Source organism: Geotrypetes seraphini, chromosome 8 (genome assembly GCF_902459505.1).
Source record: "Geotrypetes seraphini chromosome 8, aGeoSer1.1, whole genome shotgun sequence".
Lineage (NCBI taxonomy): Eukaryota > Metazoa > Chordata > Amphibia > Gymnophiona > Dermophiidae > Geotrypetes > Geotrypetes seraphini.
Genome location: NC_047091.1, coordinates 154870589 through 154892750, shown reverse-complemented (window position 1 = coordinate 154892750; position 22162 = coordinate 154870589). Strand labels below are relative to the sequence as shown.

Below are 22162 nucleotides of genomic sequence, written 5' to 3'. Positions count from 1 at the left end.
GTCCAGGTAGGGGAAAACCTGAGGGCCCCGATTTCTCAGGGCCGCCGCGACCACGACCATGCACTTCGTGAAGACTCGAGGGGACGAAGCTAGGCCAAAAGGCAGGACCCTGTACTGAAGGTGCAAGTCCCCCACCTGGAACCTCAAGAACTTCCGGAAGGCAGGATGCACCGGAACATGAGTATATGCCTCCTTCAGATCGAGGGAGCACATCCAGTCCCCTTCCTCCAAGAGAGGGTATAGAACCGGGAGAGACAGCATTCGAAACTTCTCCCGGACCAGGAATTTGTTGAGCTTCCTGAGGTCCAGTATAGGGCGTAGGTCCCCGGTCTTTTTCGGGACCAGAAAGTAGCGGGAGTAAAACCCGGTCCCCCGCTGATCTGCGGGAACCGGTTCGACCGCCCGAAGCTTCAACAGGGCCCGGGCCTCGGCCAGCAGGATGGGAAGCTGGCTCCGATTGAAAGTGGAAGGTCCCGGAGGCATATCCGGTGGCACAGACAAGAAATTGAGAGAGTAGCCCTCGGAGACGGTCCGGAGCACCCAGGCGTCTGATGTAATTTCGGTCCAGGCTGGGTAAAAGGACCGAAGACGCCCCCCTATAGGCAGGGAATTCTGAGCGGTCGCGGAGGGGAACCTGCCCCATCCGCTCAGCCCGTCAAAAAGAAGGCGCGGGCTTGGAAGGGCCCTGCGCCGGGGCTTGCGTTTGTCCCCCTCTGCCCCTCTGAGCCTGGCGTCTAGGTGGCGGTCTGGAAAAGGCGGGAGTAGATTTTTGGGGGTACCGCCTCGGGGGAGGGCGGAAGGGTTTCTGCTGCGGGGGTCTAGGCTTGGGCCGGACCAAGGAGGCTAACGAGCGCTCCTGCTCAGACAACCGCTTGGTCGCCGCCTCTAATGACTCGTCAAACAGTTCGGACCCCACACAAGGCAAATCTGCAAGGCGATCCTGCAGGTTTGGGTCCATGTCGAGGGTGCGAAGCCAGGCCAGACGGCGCATGGCCACCGCGAAGGCCGACACCCTCGAAACCAGCTCAAAAGCGTCGTACAAGGCGTGAAACAGGTACAACCGCAGTTGAGACAGGTTGGACATGAATGTATCAAAACCTGCCTTCTGGGAGTCCGGTAGGGAGTCACGAAACTGAGGGAGGTCCTTCACCATACCCCGAAGATAGGAGGAAAAAGTGAAGGCATAATTTAGCACCCTGGTGGCCATCAGGGAATTGGAATAAAGGCGACGGCCAAACTTGTCCAGGGTTCGGCCCTCCCTACCAGGTGGAACCGCCGCAGAAACCCTGGAAGGCTGAGACTTCTTAAGGGCAGATTCCACCAGCAAAGACTGGTGGGAGAGCTGCGCCTTGTCGAACCCTTTAGCCGGCACCGTCCTGTATTTGCCTTCCATCTTGGACGGGACTGACGTGACCGTAAGAGGGTTTGACAAATTTTTTAACCAAGTCTGCAGGAGGACCTTATTGTATGGGAGCCGAGGAGCCTCCCTAGGTGGAGTTGGAAGGTCCTGCTCCTCAAGGAACTCCTTAGAATATTGGGATCCGACCGAGAGGTCCAACCCGAGGGCCTTGGCCATGTCCTGCACAAAAACCGAAAATGAGGACGGTTTAGCAGGCGGGGAAGGAGATCTCGACTTTTTCGCCGAGGAAACCGGAGAGGCCTCGTGCGAATAATACAAGGGATCTCTCCCTGACCCCGAGCCCCACGATGTCCTCTCCACAGGCCTCGAGGGGGTAGGAGAATGAGTCCGCCTCGACGAGGCCCGGGGCGAGGACCCCGGGGTCCGGGGGACGAGAGCCCCCTCCCGTTTCCTCGGCGAGGAAGAACTGGACACCCGACGCGCCGGGGAGCGGAGAAGCTTCGGATTGTCAATGCGCAACTCCGACACCCGCAACGCCTCGCCCCCGATCGGGGAAGACCGACCGCGCCCTCGAGGCGAACCCCGTGAGCGCTTCGGCTTACTCGGCCGGCGCCTCGACCGAGTCCGAGGCGAGGGCGAAGACCCCCGGGAGGACCTCGAGGACGACGACGAGGAAATGCGGCGGACCCGACGCATCTTGTCCCGGGGCCGCACGCTACGCTCCGGCTGATCCCCCGCGGTCGATGGTAAGACCGAAGCCGAGGCCGAGGCGGGCGGAGCCTCGACAGCCGAGACCGAGGTCGGAGGAGCCCCGGTCTCCGAGGTCGAGGGAGCCCCGGCACCCGAGGCCGAGGTCGCCGAGGCCGAGGCCACCGAGGCAACAGCCGCCGGGGTCGAAGCCCGTTGCAGCTGTTCCAGGGCCCCCGACAGCTCCGTTGATATGAGCGCTCTGAGGAGCTCCTGGAAAGCCGGGATCCCGACGAAAGTCGGGAGGTCCGAATCCGGGGCATGCTCCCTGGAGGGCGACCTCGGTCTCGAGTGTTCCCTCGGGGCTTGCACGGGCGGGGCCCGAGGCGGGGCCGAGGACGACCCACCCGCCTTGGTCGAAGCAGAGGACGGCTTCTTTGCAGACCCTGTAGGGGATGGAAGGGAGGACTTACCCGAGGTAGTCTTCGTTCCCGAGGTCGACTTGGAAGTCGAAGGGCGAGGAGAGGCCGAGGGCCCCGAGGTCGTCGAGGCCGGGGCCGAAGCCGAGGCCGACGTCGAGGCCTTCACCACGGGGTCCGCCGTAAACAACTCTGCCATTCTGGCCCTCCTGCGACGGAGAGCCCTGGGCTGAAAGGTGGAACAGCGATCGCACGAGGTGGTAGGGTGTTCCGGGCCCAGACAAATGATGCACCACCGGTGGGGGTCTGTAATAGAGAGCAGCCTCTCGCACCGGCTGCACTTTTTGAAACCCGTTACAGGACGGGACATCAACGACGAAACTGGCCGGGAACGATCGACGTCCCGCGGCCACGGCTGCCGGGAGCCCCCGGAGCCCAACGAGAAGAAAAATATATTTTTTTTTTTTTTTTTGAAAAGAAAAGAACAGAATAAAAACGACACAGAAAATCGAAAAGCACAGCGACCGAAATAATCAGACGCGGTGTCAGGAAGCAGCGACACAAAAAAGATTAGGAGCTCACAATCCACAGGGCTTACTGGCTCCGCGGAAAAAAATGAACTGAGGACCACGAGGTGGAACGCGCCCTCTAGTGGGCGAGGAAGCAGACACATGCGTGGTGCAGTGTGCAAACTTGAAACTTCTAGCAAGTTTGCTTGAAAAGCTGTCCGCGTTGGGGCTCCGTAGATGACGTCACCCACATGTGAGAATATCATGCCTGCTTGTCCTGGGATAACAGCTTATATTGGCTTATACCTCCGGTATCCTTAAAAGCACATTCCACTAGGAGCATAGCATCCTCCTAGGCAGAGTCCAGAGTAGTTTCCCCTGAAAAATTTATAGAGCAGCTCCATGGTACTCACTCCATACTTTCAAAAGGTTTTATGTTCAAATAATTTTTATTTAGCTGAAACAAAATAAGGTAATGATAGTTACATTCTTCCATTTCAGAGCTCAATAGTTTGATATAAAGACAAATTTTGACCATTACCCCCTACCCCCCAGAGTTCCAATCCCAAAATACCATCCCACTTAGCCGTAGAGACACAAATAACCGGATACATTTGCAGGTAACAAAAAGCATCAACAGTTAAGGATTCTACTGCACGCAAGCTGGGTTAGAGTATTCCAAAAGGGCTCCCAGGATGTCTGGAAGCAAACTCCATGTACAGATGAGAAGTCTGTTATATTTCTCCATTCCCAAGCTACCAAGTGTAGCAGTTGAGTCTTCCAGAGTTGAATGGTGGGAGCTCCAGTATCTAGCCACATTAACAAAATACAGGCAAGCAATATCAGCTTTGTATCAATTAAGTGCTGTAAGAATCTTAGGGCTAGATTCACAAAGCAAACAGATCGTGTATCGATCGGTTTGCGACCCCTTTATTATCAAATTTCCATCCAGCCTGATTCACTTACCTCTCCTGCGATCCGCTTCGAATCCATGCATGCATATGAGGTGAAACGCATGAAGGATGCGATTCACAACACCAAATTTCCGATCCGACTGGGCTGGCCGATCACCTGAAGAAGCGACTGCTGGGGACCAGTCGAAAACGTCTTTCCGACTGGAAGCCCTGCTCTCTGCCCTGCAATCTCTCCTGCCTGCTTGCCCCGAATGCTGCCCTGCTCTGTCTCGATCTTCCCCAAATCTCTCCTGCCGCATCGCTGTTCTCCTGCCCTTCCCTGAAGCTCTCCTGCCGCACCGCCATTCTCCTGCCCTTCCCTGAAGCTCTCCTGCCGCTTCGCCGTTCTCCTGCCCTTCTCCAGTGAGCCCATGGTTTTAACCTGCGGGTTTAAAGCGGGTTAAAACCACGGGCTTGCAGGGCTGAAAACTAACAAAAAAAAGTTTTCAAGTTAAAAAAAAGATTGCGTCTCAGATGGACATGCGCAGACCATATACAGATGATCTGCGCATGCACGGGGATCGCTATAGAGCAATCCGTGCAGGCAGATGGGGCATTCCTCCGATCGCCCCCCCATCTGCATATTTTTCGTTCCTGAATTCATCGGACCTGACCGGATCGGGCCCGATCGGGCAGGTTAGTGAATCCCATTCTAGTGTGCACTTGACAGGGGAAGTTATTCCCCCAACATTCCAGATCAGCCTAAGAGAAGAGCCCACTATGGGGAGGCCAAACAGCGAAAGTAGAAATCAAAAGAAGAGAGTGTGTGAAACACCCTGGAAGCCGAGCCTCCCCCTAAGTGCGAAATCTCACAAAGCATTTCGCACAAGGCCCCAACAAGTGATTAATACCTATGTGTAAGACAGGCAACAGTCAGTGAGAATTGTACTGCAGATAAAAAGAAGTAATTACAAAATTGAGAAGGAATTCTAAGGAATTCATACCCCACCCTCAATTCTCCCACCCTAGTACGTACTGTGCAAATAAGAATCTTGCAATTTGGCAGTAGTTCCTCACTCTCCCAGGAAATATTAAGGTGCAAAGTGTCTAAAAATTAGAGAGACACACGAAGGGCACAAATAAATGTCTGCAACTCCCTGATGTAATCCCATCAACAAAACAACAGAATAATTCGTTAACAAGAAAAGAAATAAAAAGCTTAGTGAGACTCAAAACAAGGGTAGAAACCACAAAATACTAAAAGCTGTGTAGAACTACCAAAGATCATTTAGGAGCGTCCAGCGTATTCAAAAAGTCCTGTGCAGAAACCAGAGTGGCAAACTGCTTCCATTGCACTTTTTGTATGGCCAGGTATATTAACATGAAGCTTACTACAAATAGGTGTAAATTTCCTGCATTGTTCCATCAATGCAGCTGAAAAATCTTGAAAAATGCATAAAACCCAATGGTCAAGACTAACAGAGCTAGATTCACATAAGAACATAAGCAGTGCCTCTGCTGGGTCAGACCATAGGTCCATCCTGCCCAGCAGTCCGCTCCCGCGGCGGCCCAAACAGGTCACGACCTGTTTAAATCACCAGAAGGGGCCCCCTTGCCACCTTGGTTTCCTATTGAGTCCTATCTTCCCATCTAAGTCCTAACCCTCCGGTCTTGCACATGCACGATCTGGTTGGGTTTCTATTACTTATTTTCTGGTTAGCTTTCTCAGTATCCCACGATCCCTTTATCCCTCAGGAATCCGTCCAGTCTCTGTTTGAATCCTTGTACCGTACTCTGCCTGATCACTTCCTCCGGTAGCGCATTCCAAGTGTCCATGACCCTTTGGGTGAAAAAAAACTTCCTTGCATTTGTTTTGAACCTATCTCCCTTCAGTTTCTCCGAATGCCCCCTCGTACCTGTTGTCCCCTTCAGCCTGAAGAATCTGTCCCTATCCACCCTCTCTATGCCCCTCATGATCTTGAAGGTCTCTATCATATCACCCCTGAGCCTCCTTTTTTCCAGAGAGAAGAGCCCCAGCCTATCCAACCTCTCGGCGTATGGGCAGTGTTCCAGCCCTCTTACCAGTTTCGTTGCTCTCCTTTGGACTCTCTCAAGTACCGCCATGTCCTTCTTGAGGTACGGCGACCAATATTGAACGCAGTATTCCAGATGTGGACGCACCATCGCTCGATACAATGGCATGATGACTTCCCGCGTCCTGGTTGTTATGCCCCTCTTTATGATGCCCAGCATCCTGTTGGCTTTTTTCGAGGCTGTTGCGCACTGTGCAGATGGCTTAAGTGATGCATCCACCAGCACACCCAAGTCTCTCTCAAGACTGCTGTCTCCCAACAATGCCCCCCCCCAATTTGTAGTTGAACAATAGGTTCTTTTTCCCTATATGCATGACCTTGCATTTTTCCACATTAAAGCGCATTTGCCATTTGTTTGCCCAGTCTTCCAGCTTGTCTAGATCCTTTTGCAGGTCCTCACACTCCTCCCTGGAGCTAACTCTGCCGCACAGTTTGGTATCGTCTGCAAATTTTATAACCTCGCACTTTGCCTCCTTTTCCAGGTCATTGATAAATATGTTGAAGAGTAACGGCCCCAGCACCGATCCTTGTGGCACACCGCTCGTGACTCCCCGCCAGTCAGAATATTGGCCCTTTACTCCGACCCTCTGCAGTCTACCCGACAACCAGTGCTCGATCCATCTGTGCACATCCCTTCCCACCCCGTGGTTCCACAGCTTCCTAAGCAGCCTTTCATGTGGCACCTTGTCGAAAGTCTTTTGAAAATCGAGGTAAATGATGTCGATGGGTTCCCCATTGTCCACCCGACTGCTTATTCCCTCAAAGAAGTACAGAAGGTTCGTTAAGCACGACCTTCCCTTACAGAATCCGTGCTGGCTTGTTCTCAGTAGGCCATTTCTCTCGATGTGCTCGCAAATGCCGTCCTTGATCATAGCTTCCACCATCTTCCCTATAATTGAAGTCAGGCTCACCAGCCTGTAGTTCCCGGGGTCACCCCTCGATCCCTTCTTGAAGATAGGTGTGACATTCGCCAATTTCCAGTCCTCTGGTACCTCTCCAGTTTTCAAGGATAGGTTGCAAACATGCTGGATTGTGCTCGCTATTTCTTGTCTTAGTTCCTTCAGAACCCTTGGGTGGATCCCGTCCGGACCCGGTGATTTGCCACATTTTAACCTGTCTATCTGTTTGAGGACATCCTCCTTACTTACCTCTATGTGCTCCAATTTTTCAGCCTGTTCCCCACTCATGAGCTCCTCTGAGTCCGGTATATTAGATGTGTCTTCTCTCGTGAAGACCGACGAGAAGAACGTGTTCAACCTCTCAGCTACCTCTTTATCCTCCTTAATCACTCCCTTCCTATCCCCATCGTCCAACGGCCCCACCTCCTCTCTCGCTGATCGCTTCCCCTTTACGTAACTGAAGAATGCCTTGAAGTTTTTTGCCTCCCTGGCCAGCCCCTCTTCATATTTCCCTTTTGCTTTTCTAACCTCTCGGTGGCATTCCTTTTGGCATTTCCTGTGCGCCTGGTGATTTTCCTCCGTTGGGTCCTTTTTCCATCTCCGGAAGGATACTTTTTTGTTATTTATTGCCCTCTTTACTTCTATTGAGATCCAAACCGGGTCCTTTGACCGCTTGTTCTTACAGCCTTTCCTGAAACTGGGGACGTATATTCTCTGTGCTTCCTGCAGGGTGTCCCTGAATAGGGTCCAGGCGCTTCCTACAGTCTCCATCCTAAAGATGTTTCTGAGCCTCCTCCCCACCATTTCCCTCATAGCAACATAGTTCCCTTTCCTGAAGTTGAGCGCAGTTGTTGCGGTCCTCCTTACTATGGGTGTCCCCCTTTCTAATGTGAATCTGATCGCATTGTGGTCACTGTTGCCTAGTGGTCCTCCCACTTCTACCCCACTTGCAGGCCCCCCTAATCCGTTCAGGATGAGGTCAAGAGTAGCACTCCCTCGCGTCGGTTCCCTGACCAGTTGCTCCATGAAGCAGTCCCTCACAGCTTCTACAAATCCTGTTTCCCTAGTGCAGTTGGAGTGACCCGTACTCCAGTCTATCCCCGGGTAGTTGAAGTCCCCCATCACTGTTACACTTCCAGTCCTGCACTCCTGTCTCAGTTCAGCTTCCAAGTCGTGTCCGACTCCTTCCGGCGTACCAGGTGGGCGATAGTACAGCCCCAGTTTTATGCCTGCACCCTTGTTTCCCGGCAATTTGACCCATAGCGATTCCAGCCCCTCTGCCTTCGTTGCCATATCCATCCCGACCGAGTAGATAGAGTCCTTTATATATAGTGCTATGCCTCCCCCCTTCTTGTGGGTCCTGTCCCTCCTGTGGAGCTTGTACCCCGGCAGCGCCACATCCCATTGATTCTCCTCTGTCCACCATGTTTCTGTAATTCCAATTAGATCCAGGTCTTCCCCCTTGGCCACGACCTCTAGTTCACCCATCTTGGCCATGAGGCTTCTTGCATTTGCGTATAAGCACCGCAGGTCCCGTCGTTTTTCCTCCACCTCTGCATTTACCTGGGCCGCCTCTCCTGTTCCCTGTGCTTCTGCTTTGCCCTCAGCCTTTACCCTCATAGCTTTCAGCTTCCCCACATTCCCGCCACCCCACATCCCCGCTTTTCCTCTGGGTTTTCTAGCCCCCTCCTGGGCCCTGGCCTCTGTTCAAGATAGCAACTTGGTCGCTGTTGTCTGATTCTCCCAACAGCGATCGATGTACTATCAAATTTGCATGCAAACCCGACCGATTCAATCGCTCAGTGAGCAACTGAGACATGCGCACAGCCTTAATAGCAGTGACAAGCAAAGCAGCCTCCTGTCACTACTGTTAGGGCTTCTGTTTGGGGAGGTTGTTTTATAAGCACAGATGTGCACCCTCCCTGTGCACCCCCCCAATAAAAAATGCCAATCGGGTTTTAGGATCGGTAAAATCCGATGCTAAAAAGCCAAGTGATGTTTGTGCATCAGTCACTTGGCTATTTTGCATGGGGTTTTACTAATTTGCATGAGTAGAATCAGATCGGAAAACACGTGGTGGGCAGTATTGTGCATCAGGGATTCCGATCTGATTCATTGCTAAACTGGTCAAACCGGTTTAGTGACAATTGTTAAAGGATCAGTAAATTTAGTGAATCTGGCCCTATCAGTCCTGGTTACAATAAAGAAGATTAGCAAGATAAGAGCCTAATCTTTCCTTCAGGGAATGTAATAGTCTAGGTGAATGTACCTAACGCACCTTGGTTTTCAAAAGAGCTTTAGCGCTCAACTTACATTAGACCAGAGCTTTTAGAAAATCCATTCAACATTTTGTCTTTTGACACTGCAAGCTTGGAACTGCCATATCTTTTTATTTTAGAAATGTTCAAATATACATCAGTTCAATGCATTCTATGATAGGTATGGGTCCTGCCTAAAGATTTAAAGTGACAATGCACTTAGTAGTATCTGTACAGGGTTCTGTGGATGACATTACTCACATGCTGACCTCAGAGAACACCTGCTCCAAGTAAGTATCTTTGTATTTTGGATTAGAGGCCATACAACAAAGCTCTTCAAAACTGCAATTTTGAGTCCTGAATCTGATCACTAAGCATCACCCTTAGAGCAGTAACCATGTTGTACTCCAATTCCTCCTACTCCCACATGGTACTGAAATGTGCCTTCACAGCATGTCCAGATAAACACAACACACACTCCAAAAACTACTGCCACAGCCCGCCCTCCAGCCTCCCTCATTTTTCTTCGTCGGGTTCCTGGGTTCCTGAAGAAGGGTTCTTCCCTGAAACCAGCTCGGTTGAACCTGTTATCCGGACGCGTTTTAATTTTGTGTTTTAGTGATGAGTTTCTTCTTCATTCTTCAGTTAAGTTATCGTTTTTCTGATTTTTGATTTTTTGCTGGAGTTTTGGCTGGTAGGGTTCATTTAGGGGTCACTCAGGTCTCACCTGTTACTCGCTTTAGTTGATTCACTCGTTTTTGATTTGTGAACGTTTTCACCTTGATTTATTGCACACCCTGGGTGCTCAGTGATGGTGTGCGGGTGGGGGTATATTACCTCTACCTGAGTCACGAAGTGTCGGAGCTTGTCTCCTGTTGCTGCTTGGTCACACTGAGAGCACCCTTAAAATTTGAGATTATCTCGTTAGTTTTCACGCGGTTTGCGTGGTGTGCACAGTTTTGATCCTGAGCGCCCCCTTTGTGAACCTTTTTTACTATTTCCTCCTTATTGTTGTATCTAGTTCACAGCATGTCCAGCAGACCTGAATCAGAGTTGGAATTAGGATTGTGTAGCTATACCAAAGAGCCACCAGGCCAATTTATGAATGTAATTTTTGATGGTAACGTAGAAATATTTCAGAATATTATAGTAAATTTGGGGTAAAAATGTATTGAAAATTTTTACCATAAGCAAAATATGAAAAGATGTTTGAAAAGTTAGGTCAGAAAAATGTACAAAAGAAATATGACTTGGATCACATTGAAGTATACATTCTGAATATTGTTAGGTTCTTAAAATAAAGTTTCCATTTATAATATGCTCCAGTTTTTGTTGGCCTGTTAAATACAGGAAATTGTAACTTAAATGCATTTACTTTCATCAGATCCCTAACTTTAGCCGAGCCTGGCGAAGTGTAATTCTAACACCACTCCTTTCAGGTAAGAAGGCTTTATTTGATAACTTCAAAAAGATATAAATAGGATGGAGTGGGTCCAGAGGAAGGCTACTAAAATAGTGTTTGGTCTTTGTCATAAGGCATATAGGGACAGACTTAAAGATCTCAATCTGTATACTTTGGAGGAAAGGCAGGAGAAGGGAGATATGATAGAGATGTTTAAATATTTGCGTGGCGTAAATGTGCATGAGTTGAGTCTCTTTCATTTGAAAGGAAGCTCTAGAATGAGAGGGCATAGGGTGAAGTTAAGAGGTGATAGGCTCAGGAGTAATCTAAGGAAATATAGAAAGGGTGGAAGATGTGTGGAACAGTCTCCTGGAAGAAGTGGTGGAGACAGAGACTGAATTCAAGAAGGTCTGGGATAGGCACGTGGGATCTCTCAGAGAGAGAAAGAGATAATGGTTACTGTGGATGGGCAGACTGGATGGGCCATTTGACCTTTATCTCCCATCACGAGAACCTCCATCTTCCCCTCTTATTGTACCCACCAAACCAACTTAACTCAATGACCGTACATTCCTGTAAAAAAAATTTTTGACTCCCTACTGTACTTTCTTGCATACTCCTGTCAACTACAATGACCTGTATATTCCTAAAATTGTTAACTCCAATGTTTTACTATGTCTGTAATCTTAATTTAATTGCTGTGAACTGCCTAGAACTCTCTGGGTATGGCGGTATACAAAATAAAGTTGTTATTATTATTATTATTATCATGTTTCTGTTTCTAACTGTTTAGCACATTTTCTTTTTCTTTTCAGTAAATACCTCCTTCTTTTATTTGCCTTTCAGCTTCTTGTCCACTGAATCTGAAGCAGATGGAGGAATGCTATAATTGTTTTGTTGCTCTGCTGAAGTAAGAGGATTTTTATGTAGGGGATCACTGTTCAGCCAGCATGGTCATCACTTAAAAAAAACCCCACTGACTAAATTATCTAAATTAGACCCAGATAATCAGTGTTGGGCCATTTCCAAGCACTGGCACTGAATAACCAGGTCTTTAGAAGCATCCAGGTACAGCTGATATTCAGTGCCTTACCTGCTGGAATAGCTAACCAGGCTAATTTAGAACTGTGCTCCAACTTACTTGGTTTGGTACACATGCATCAGTGCCCATTCAACTCTAACTCTGGCCCCAGACCACCGTGATATTAACAAGAGAATCTATCACTATAATAAAGAGTCTAACATCATTTCAAAGCTTGTGTCAATTGCCTATACTTCAAACTATCCATAAGTCCTCACTGAATTAGAAATGTAAAACTTAAACAGAATACAAAGTTGTGAATTTAAAGTGCTCAGATCACCAACCTTAGTGCTTAATAACAAAACAAGCGTAGGCTGTTTCTAATTCAGTGAGGACTTGTGGATAGTTTGGCCAGAGAATGCCATAATGGTCAAAGTGGATATTCAGCAGCACTGTCGACTGAATATTTGCTCCCAGCTTGCTCAGTGTGATTTAACTGGGCAGGAGCCTCTTTGACCCCACAGCAAACAAATACGGTATCTAAACATTTTGAATAAAAACACATCTAAGGCAGCCACACTTTGAAATCTCTAGCTAGAAAAACATGAGATAAATAATGATTTCTTTATCTAAAGGCACACAATAATATCCATTAAGATAAAATATTATAATAGGACCCTAATGAATTAAGAAGCAATGCACCCAGAATCCCTCTCCTAAAAGATCCTCAAGAGCAGAAGTCTCAGGGGTCCTTTTATCAAGCTGCGGTAGGGGTTTGACGCACGTAATACCGTGCGTTAAACCACCTGCTGCGCTAGCCGCTAATGCCTGCATTGAGCAGGCGTTAGTTTTTTAGCCAGCCGCAGGGGTTAGCGCGTGATGAAATGTACAACACACTAACCCCACTAGCGCGATTTGATAAAAGGAGCTCTCAGTATATTATTAAAACACCTTAAATATCAGTCCCTCCCTACAGCCAGTATACACCTAAAACATCATGGCCTTCATTTTTGCAACTCTCAAAAAATAATCACCTTTTTCAACATATAAATAAATAAATACATCTCACGGTCACAACAGTGACTGTAGGCTTCTAAGTGAACTCTAGGCTTCATTTTTACAAGCCATATTCACATTTGATAAATGCGTAAACCAACACTTAAACATTTATCTTGCATAAATGTCTGTGCCCATTTTACATGCCGTTGGGAGATACTTGTATCAAACCCAAGTGCATGCAAATGGTAAGGGGGGCATAGTCTGGGTGAGCCTTAGATAGGACAAGAACTAGGCATTTATTCCCCTTTTCAGAAGGGGACAAAAGATTAGGAGTTATACCTACTGCCACGTCAGTCAGCCGGCGCCTGGGCCTCTTCTCCTCGCCAGCACCTTTGCTCCTTCTCCTCGCCTCTCCTGCAGCCTCTATTTGAAAAACAGCTCTATTGAGTAGCATTCTGCTGAAGGGATGAGAGAGAATTGCCCCCTTAATCCCCCAGTGGTTTTTGTCATGCCCCCCAAATGCCAAACTGGCAAGAAAATAGTGTTGGGATAATAACCAGTTTTATTTTAAGGTTGCAAAGATAATTAGTTATGTTGCCAGTTTTGAATCCATCAATTTTTTGTTCGTTTAATTTTCTAAAATAAAAGTGCTAGTATATAGTATATGTAAACCACTTTGACTGTACCCACAGAAAGGTGTTGTATCAAAACCATAACCCTTTACCCTTTAAAATGGATGTTATGCCTCAGGCATCCAAGGCATAAACATCCATTTCTTCTGTTCTAAAATAGAGGTGAAACTTCAGAAACCCTGACTTGAATGTCTCAATATCCATTTCTACCATGTATCTAAAATGGGTCTATATACCTCTAGTCAGAATTGCTTATTGAAAAGCCACATTCTAAAGTTCTCTTGAAACCTAATAAAAAGCAATTATTTTTAATCTCTAAGGCCAGCCTCTTCCATTGGAATGAAACAGCGTAACTAAGGGTTGTATGAAATTGATTTTTAGATCTCCACTTCCCAAGCTTTGTAAACTTTTCCTTCTCCTGTTAGCCTACTTGTGTTCAGTTCGTTGCCTTATCTTGGTCCCCTTACACTGTCTGTTTTATTTTTTTTATTAAATTTTAACTTTTGCCCTTGATGTTACTCTTGTAAACCGCTTTGATTTAACTTTTATGTTAAAAAGTGCAGTATATCAAATAAAATAACTGTAACTGTTTCCTAGTCAGGGAGTGCAATGGCTGAATAGGTGTTTAAGAGCTTATTTTTAAGTGTCAAAGAAAGTGACCCATACCTGGTTCATAGTCATTCGCGCGCTGACATTGCAGCGTCGACAATTGGGCGTAAGACACCAGCGCGCCACCTAAAGAGCACCTAAAGACTTTTAAAGAGCTCCGACGCGGGATGTGAGTGGGAACCCCCCCCCAGTTTGCTTCATACTCTTTGCGCTGCCATTGGAGGGGGGTTGGGGGGTTTGAACCCTCCATTACAGAGTAAACTTAACTTTTTCCCGATATTTTAGGAAAAAGTTAAGTTTTCTCTATAATGGGGGGGGGTTGCACCCCCCGTCGGAGCTCTTTAAAAGTCACTTTTTAGGTGGCGCGCTGGTGTCTTGCGCCAAATTGTCAGCACTGCAATGTCGGCGCGCTGAAGTCTCGCGCACTTTTGTCCTGTCACCCCCATACCCTGTTGGAACTTGTAGATTAATGCCTATACTTTGAACCTATTCTTGTTTCAGTGTGAAGCTAGTAAAGTGTCAGCCAAGGTGATGACAGATGGAACACTACAACCTTTGTTATTAACAGTGGGGTTAACTCCTGCCCCAACCCCTCAAAAGAAAGTTTTTGCATTTAGGCTGAGTCCTAATTCTGTAGTTGCTAAAAGTGCTCCTCTTGTCCAAGGAATCCAAGTTTATTCCAAATTTGATATACTGTCTTATCAACGTGTACCTAGATCAGGGGTATGCAATTCCAGTCCTCGAGAGCCGGAGTCAGGTCAGGTTTTCAGGATATCCACAATGAATATGTATGAGATGGATTTGCATGCACTGCCTCCTTGCGATGCAAATCTATCTCATGCATATTTATTGTGGATATCCTGAAAACCTGACCTGACTCCAGTTCTCAAGGACTGGAATTGCCTACCACTGACCTAGACGGTTTACAATACTATAAAATTTTAAAAGGGTAAAAAAGAAAAGCTTAAAAGTTTTTTATATATATATATATATATATATATATATATATATATACTGTATAGACTGGACATAGGGCAGGATTCACTGAAGTCCCAAAATCTATCCTATTCATATCCTATCCATTTCCGAGTCATTGTAGCCGAACGATTCAGTACAGCTTGTCCATGCAAATGATCCAATCATAAACACGCCGCTATTAGCACTGAAACCTCGATCAACACGTGCGCAATGTATCCTGGTTGGTTTTGAAGCTCATAACGCATGCGCTAGCTATTTAGGAATTCACTGCGTAGAAATGGGGTGTGGTTCAATCGCGGATGTCATTAGCGGGCTCCGAATGCGACATTCACGCGACAATTCAGCTGGAAGGAAGGGAGGCAGGATAGCTGACCCATAAAATAGTTTTATTTGATTTTTGGTTTTTTTGGTTATTTGGAATTGATATTTGAAATGTGCAATGCGCAAGGAGAGCACAGGGTTAATCCGCAATTTTCTCGCTATTCGCATTACAAATACGAGATTCACTCCCGCGCTCGCTATTCGCATTCCAAAAAAGAACAAAATATATTTCTAACGCTTATGTACATGAAGGTTTACATATATTTAAAAGTTTTGATATATTTATGATTTTTGGAGGGGTAGATATATATATTTTTGATGGGGTTCTTAACATGCACGGGTCAGTTGCTAGGCAGAAATAGCCGGCGAGGATTTAAACGACTGATCCTCAGCAGTCGTAACTTTTTGGAACGGAAAGGCCAGTCGGTTTGGAGGAAATGGTTTCATGAATAGACGCGTTAAGAAATTTACATGCATTTTTACTCATTTGCATGCGCTGGTCGCATACGGTGCAGATGAGGTCTGGAGGGTGGTTAGTGAATCGAGCCAGGGTCAGAAATTGAGCGCCAACCAAGCGGTACACGATAGGTTTGCTTAGTGAATCTAGCCCAAAGTCATACAGAAACAGGAGAATCTGGGGCTAGGCAAGAGTGAAAATACATCGAGATAAAATAAATAAAAAAGGGTGGTAAAGGGGAAGGGGAAAAAAACAAAAGGGAATTAATGTCCAAAGGATAAATGTTGTCACCCAAAGTTCTCTTACCCACCCCGCACTGCCAAACTCCAATCACATGCCTTGCTTTTCCTGTTGTAGAGCATCACTAGTGCCTTTGTTCTCCCATAAATAAGGAAATGCTGTCAGGATTAGTTAGATGAGAATCTGAACATTTCTAAACGCTTATCCTTAACATACCTACTGTACCAGAATGTAACTTGCCTTGAGCCAATATTGGAAAAAGTATGACCTAAATCTTGATCTGCTACTGCTGCCTATATAGTTCTGCCTTGAATTTATTTTTAGCCTTTGATTGTCTTAATATCTATCTTTATTTTATTGAAAATTTTAGGATCGGCTGTGTCATATTCTAAAAACTGATAGTTGCACTGGTAGACAGCTGCTCAACAGCAGCTGACTCAGAAGGAAAAAGCCCTCCATTTCCCCATATATTTGTGCTGCTCATTTTACAAGTCCTGACAGAATGTTTTGTAACATTTGTCTGCTGGATGTCATTTTATATTCTTATTTTTCTCTACAGTCTTATAAAATATTTCTTTATTCAAACTGACACTTTATCTCCATGTTTTCCATATAGAGTTTTAGACCATTAAAATAAGAGGGTGCAAGATAGATAGTTGCACGGGGACAGAAATTCCACCCATCCCCGCCAGGATCCTCTCCGTCCCCACCCGTCCCCGCCAGGATCCTCTCTGTCCCCACCCGTCCCCATCAGGATCCCCTCCGTCCCCACCCGTCCCCGTCAGGATCCTCTCCGTCCCCACCCATCCCCGCAAGGAATTACCTCCATCCCCGCCCGTCCCCATAAAAAGCAGCAATTTCTTCTGACAGGATCATCAATTCCACAGTTTCTTTTGTGTTTGCGCTGCTGTTTTCCTTATGGAATCTCTTTGGTGGAACCCTTTTTTTGTTTTCTGTTCAGGTAATTAACTTATAAACCCCCTCTTTTACTAAGGCTGACGTATTCATTATATTATATAAACGAACCCTGCTTCCAAAGCCTTCCATCCCCGTGGGAGTCCCGTTGGCTAGAGGGGGGTCCGCGTGGGAGTCCTGTGGGTTAGGGGGGATTCCCGCGGGACCCATGGGATTCCTGCGATCCCCGTTCCCGTGCAGACCTCTAGTGCAAGATTCTTAGGGCTCCTTTTATGAAGCTGCATTAGCGGCTTTATCGCAAGCACATTTTTAGCGCGCACTAGCCAAAAAACTACCGCCTGCTCAAGAGGAGGCGGTAGCGGCTAGCGCAGCTGGCAAATTAGCGCGGCTTCATAAAAGGAGCCCTTAGTTTTGTGACTTGAAGCAGGAATAAGTAAACTCATAACTATGATTTATTAGAGACTAGATACTTCTTAGGTTCTTACTGGATATTATTTTTCTCTTTAAGGTGTCCTGTTTTACCAGAGTTAGATGTGGTTGGAATTGCAAAACAGTATGCCCAGTTAGACCTGCCGGCTTTCACACTAGGATGTCTGCTGCTGATTCCCCATTCTGAAAAAAGGCAGCAACAGATTCAGGTAACTGAAGCACATTAACGGGTAAATTATTATTTTCTGCTGGTAAAGAATCATAATTGGATCATAAGAGAATGAAGCATCATAGCCTCTGGATTACGATATTATGGTTTGTTTATCTTAAGTGGCAAGTGCCAGAGAACTGAGTTTCTTATTTCAGCACTGTATAGACTAATGCGGACACCAAAATAAATACTTTTACTAGAGTTAATAGAACCGAGTGCATGTTACAACATCTTAATTTGATCATGTTACAGACCAACTCTGGATCAAGCTTGCATATTTTCGTTTTAGAATGGGCTGATAATTTTTTTTTTCCTTGATATTTTTGGCACACTCATATTCTTGTTTTAGAATATGCAGTAATCCCTTAATTGTTGAAGGGATTTTTATCATTTTGAGAGACCAAATGAAAAAAGAAAAATATGTCTACTTGCTCCAGTACGTTGGGCTCAGAATATATATGAAGATACTGCGATATACATTTCTGTTTAATTCAGCTATGTGTTAAAATTCATTTTCACTTTTCCAGGGTTTCATTTCTTCATGCAGTGCTGAGACTGTTCTACAGCAGATAACTGATTACATGAACACTGGGGAAGTAGCAGGCTTTGCAGCCAAGGTAACTCCAATAAAATCACCTTGTTATTTAGTAATCAGCTTTCAGTGTTGACTTACTGCTCATTAATCATCTCAAAAAAGATATACTGTATTGTTTACCTAGAGTATGCTTTGGATTTAAGAGAGCTCCTTTTTTTGTCTGCACAAATTTAACCTATGACTTAGGTGCAGTGGGAGAGACTGAACTCTTCCCATCCCCATAATACCTCTTAGGGTTATAGATCAATTCTCAAGTGTTTATCCTGTAATGCAGTGCATACATTTTGATAAGTTGAGTGATGAGTATCACTGAAATTTGTATTAATTCAGGGATATAGGCTAGAAAATAGCTTATTCCAGAAAGCATCCAAAGCATACACATTTGCCTCTTGTTCTGTATTGTAATATATTTCCAGTAGTGGAAATCATGAGATTTTTCCATCAGAGGCCTGACAAAGAATGTTAGAATTACTGATTAGTAATTGTTTTATTCAGTAAGCATAACTGTAGATGGCTAGGTGCTTGAGTGATTTGTAAATTGGAAAGTTTGAATTGTCTTTACTGAGACAGTTAAAAGCATTATTTTTTGTACCTAGAAAAGGCCTTTTGTAACATTGCATAGTGGTACACAACACATAGCATCAAGATGCACATACTTATCTGCATCATATATAAACATTCCTGAGTGCATAGTTTGGGTGAAGCAGGGACGGAGTTGGGATGTGTCATTTATAAAATACTGAAGTACACGCACACGTTTACATGAACTTCAAAGGAGGTGTCAGTGGGCATTAATACTTGTGTACTACTGGAGCTGGTTTTGGGGTGCCTCTGTTGCACTTTAAAAACAGAGCTATTACCCTTTATACCCGAATATATACTGATCTGAATATAAACCAAGGTAACTTTTTTCCCCAAAAAAAGGTTGACTCGAATATAAACTGAGGTAGAAATTTGAGTGTCATTTGTCATCCCCACCAGAACACCTGGCTTCAGTCAGGCATGCAAAAAACAGAACCCCCCCCAACCTTTTCAAATACAAACCCACAAACTAAAAGTACTATTGTACACAAACAAAACCCTAATATGCCAGACTGCACACAGTACACCAGAGGAGAAATAGAAAGAAATGCATTTCTTCCTGAACAGTCCAAAATATAAAAACAACCATTTTCCTACCTTTGTTATCTGGCAATTTTATTTTTCTGGACTTGTTCCATCTGTGCTCTTAACTCTGTTTCCAAGGCCTCCTTATGCATTTGCTGTTTCTTTCCTCTCCTCCGCTTTTTGCACTACATCCTTCTTTGGCATGTTTTCATATTCAGTTTTCTTCCATTTTTCTGCCTCCATCTCAAATCTATCCTTCCAACTCTTCCCCTTCCCTCTGCCCATGTGTACCATCTTTTCCCTCTCTTCCCCCATCCATGTGCACCATCTCTTCCCTCATTCTCTACTTCCCTCCATCCATGTGCCCAATCTCTTCCCCTTCCCTCCATCCGTGCCCCATTTCTTCCCCTTCCCACCATTCATGTGCCACCATCTTCCTCTTGCTGCCTGCTGCTTCCCCTGCACCATTCCTTTGCTGCAATCCACCCAAGCAGAAACAGGAAGTTGCTTCAGAGGGGGTGGACCCCAGCAAAAGAAAAGTACAGAGGAGGCCACCATCTTAGGTACTCCTATCCTCCACTACCCACTCCTTCCTGCCTCATACCAACATCGCATTTTCAGTCCCAATGCTCCAGAAGCCGACTCCAATGCTGTGTCCTGGGCTGAAAGGCCTTGAGCATCTGTGCATGCTCAAGGCTTGCTGGACTCCCTTCAAGAATCCCGGAGAGGGCAGGAGCCAGCAGGCCTTGAGCATGCACAGACGCTCAAGGCTCTTAGGCCCAACACAGTATCGGCATCAGCTTCTGGAGCATCGGGACTATAAGTGTGATGTCAGTCTAGGGCAGCGGGGCATGGGTAGTGAAGGATAGGAGTGCTGGTCAACGAGGTGGTGGGGGGGATAAGAGTGCTGGTCATCAGGGGGGATGATAGGAGTGCCGGTCTTGGGGGAGGGAGATAGTAATGGTCATCAGTGGGGATAGCAGTACTGGTCATCAAAAGGGGGGAAGGAGATAGCAGTGCCAGTCATGGGAAGGGGGTGGAGGATGATAGTGCCAGGCATCTGAAGGGGTGGAAAGTAGCATTGTTGGTCATCAGGTGGGGAGAGGAGAAAAAAAATTGCCATCATCCAAAGGAGACTTGAATATAAACAGAGAACCCCATTTTTGGGACATTTTTTGGCCCAGAAATCTTTGTTTATATTCAAGTATATACGGTATCACAATTTTTGTGTGTGTTTTGCTCATATATTATACACATTTTTTTTTCATAGAAAACTAGTATTAGCTGGCATTTTTTTAAATAAGCACCTTTCTGAATTTAACACATAGGTATTTTGTCATAAAGTCAGGCCCTAAAAATACCAAGTTTGACACAAAATCGATTCATGACCTACCAACAAAATTTGCTAAAATTGATTTTAGTAAATAAATATCAACCTTCAAGCTTTATTAAACATATTTTCCATCCCTAGTTGCTACTGTGATCTGTATTTTAGGCAAGATGGAATGCTCAGAGAAACTGATAAGCATTGTAATTGCATTTTATATATTCTTATGACATGTAATGCGAGAAAAGCAAATCTGTTAGCAGGTTTGTTCTAAGATTTCAGGAGAGGAGTTTATAAATTTTTTTTTCCTTGAAATTATTAATATAATAACCCTCCAATTGCCCACCAGCAATTTAGATAACACTTTTTCTCTGTATTCAAACTGTATTTGCCAAGCTACTTAAAAAATTTATATTTTATGTTACTGTTATTGTGTTTGCAGATCGAAGATTTGATTCTTGATAGCATCTTCAGTAAGAAACAATTTGAAAAGTTCATGACAACAAAATATTCTATATTGTTGAAACAGCATGCAATTAATACCAGCCAAGTGAAAGACCTAGTAAATTACCTTGTAAACAAGAGTTGGTAAGTGAGTGTTCAATATCGGTGTATAATTATGATAAAAATCCATGGCACATGGACAGTTCCTTTTAAAAAGAATTCCTTACCAATTGAAATCTCAAGAAAAATAATATACAAAAACATTGGCCAAAATAAATTTAAAACTTTATTAATTTAAAGATGAATTTACACAACTCTAGTTTAGTTAAGATTGCATTTCAGATACACCATCCAATTTCAGACCAATATTTATAACATCTTAATGATAGTTACCAGATACCAGGGAGGAGGTGGGACCGCTGGATGAAGGAGATAGGAAGGGAGTGGTGAAGGTGGAAAAAGAAGTGGCGGATAGACTAAACATGTTCTTTTCGTCAGTATTTACAAGAGAGGACACATCCAACGTGCCAGAACCTGAAAAAATCTTCAAAGGAGATCAAGCAGAAAAATTAACATCCATAGAGGTAAGCCTCGAAGACGTACTCAAGCAGATAGATTAAAAACTGACAAACCTCCGGGCCCGGACAGAATCCACCCTAGGGTTTTGAAAGAACTAAAAGAAGAAATAACGGAATCACTACAGTAGTTTTACAATCTATCCCTGAAAACAGGGGTGATCCCAGAGGAATGGAAGATAGCCAATGTTACACCCATCTTTAAAAAAGGATCGAGAGGTGACCCGGGGAACTACAAACCGGTAAGTCTGACATCGGTCCCGGGGAAGATGGCGTAAGCGCTGATAAAAGACATCATCAAAGAGCATCTAGAAAGAAATAAACTGATGAAAACAAGCCAACATGGCTTCTGCAAGGGAAAATCGTGCCTAACGAACTTATTACACTTCTTTGAAGGAATTAAACAAATGGATGAAGGAGCCCCATAGACATCGTATACTTGGATTTCCAAAAAGCCTTTGACAAGGTACTCCATGAACGCCTACTACGGAAACTGAAGAACCATGGGGTAGAAGGAGATGTACATAGATGGATCAAAAATTGGCTGGCGGGTAGGAAGCAAAGGGTAGGAGTGAAGGGCCACTACTCAGACTGGAGAAGGGTCACGAGTGGTGTTCCACAGGGGTCGGTACTTGGACCGCTGCTGTTCAATGTATTTATTAATGATCTAGAAACAGGGACGAAGTGCGAAGTTATAAAATTCACAGATGACACAAAACTTTTTAGTGGGCTTAGGACTAAAGAGGACTGTGAAGATTTACAAAGGGACCTGAACAAACTGG

General features: G+C 45.4%; 2 protein-coding genes across 9 annotated transcripts in view; one reads left to right on the top strand and one right to left on the bottom strand.

The window, feature by feature from the left end:
- Positions 1-22162, bottom strand: part of LOC117364850 (hydroxycarboxylic acid receptor 1-like) — a 206749-nt gene that overhangs the window by 88077 nt on the left and 96510 nt on the right. For 3 of the 6 annotated variants that reach the window (XM_033954533.1, XM_033954531.1, XM_033954537.1), the window contains exon 3: positions 12884-12963. The exons of 2 other annotated variants lie outside the window; for them this stretch is intronic. The gene's annotated coding sequence lies outside the window, so the exon portion shown is untranslated. Of the gene's footprint in view, positions 1-12879; positions 12964-22162 lie in introns of all 6 variants that reach the window. One more of the 6 variants, XM_033954532.1, reaches the window with a different exon arrangement.
- The window catches only part of KNTC1 (kinetochore associated 1), a 262047-nt gene that overhangs the window by 234665 nt on the left and 5220 nt on the right, over positions 1-22162 (top strand). For all 3 annotated transcript variants that reach the window (XM_033954527.1, XM_033954525.1, XM_033954526.1), the window contains 5 exons: positions 10503-10557; positions 11367-11430; positions 17201-17330; positions 17860-17949; positions 20804-20949. In XM_033954527.1, the coding sequence (XP_033810418.1) occupies positions 10503-10557; positions 11367-11430; positions 17201-17330; positions 17860-17949; positions 20804-20949 (485 nt within the window). The remainder of the gene's footprint in view (positions 1-10502; positions 10558-11366; positions 11431-17200; positions 17331-17859; positions 17950-20803; positions 20950-22162) is intronic.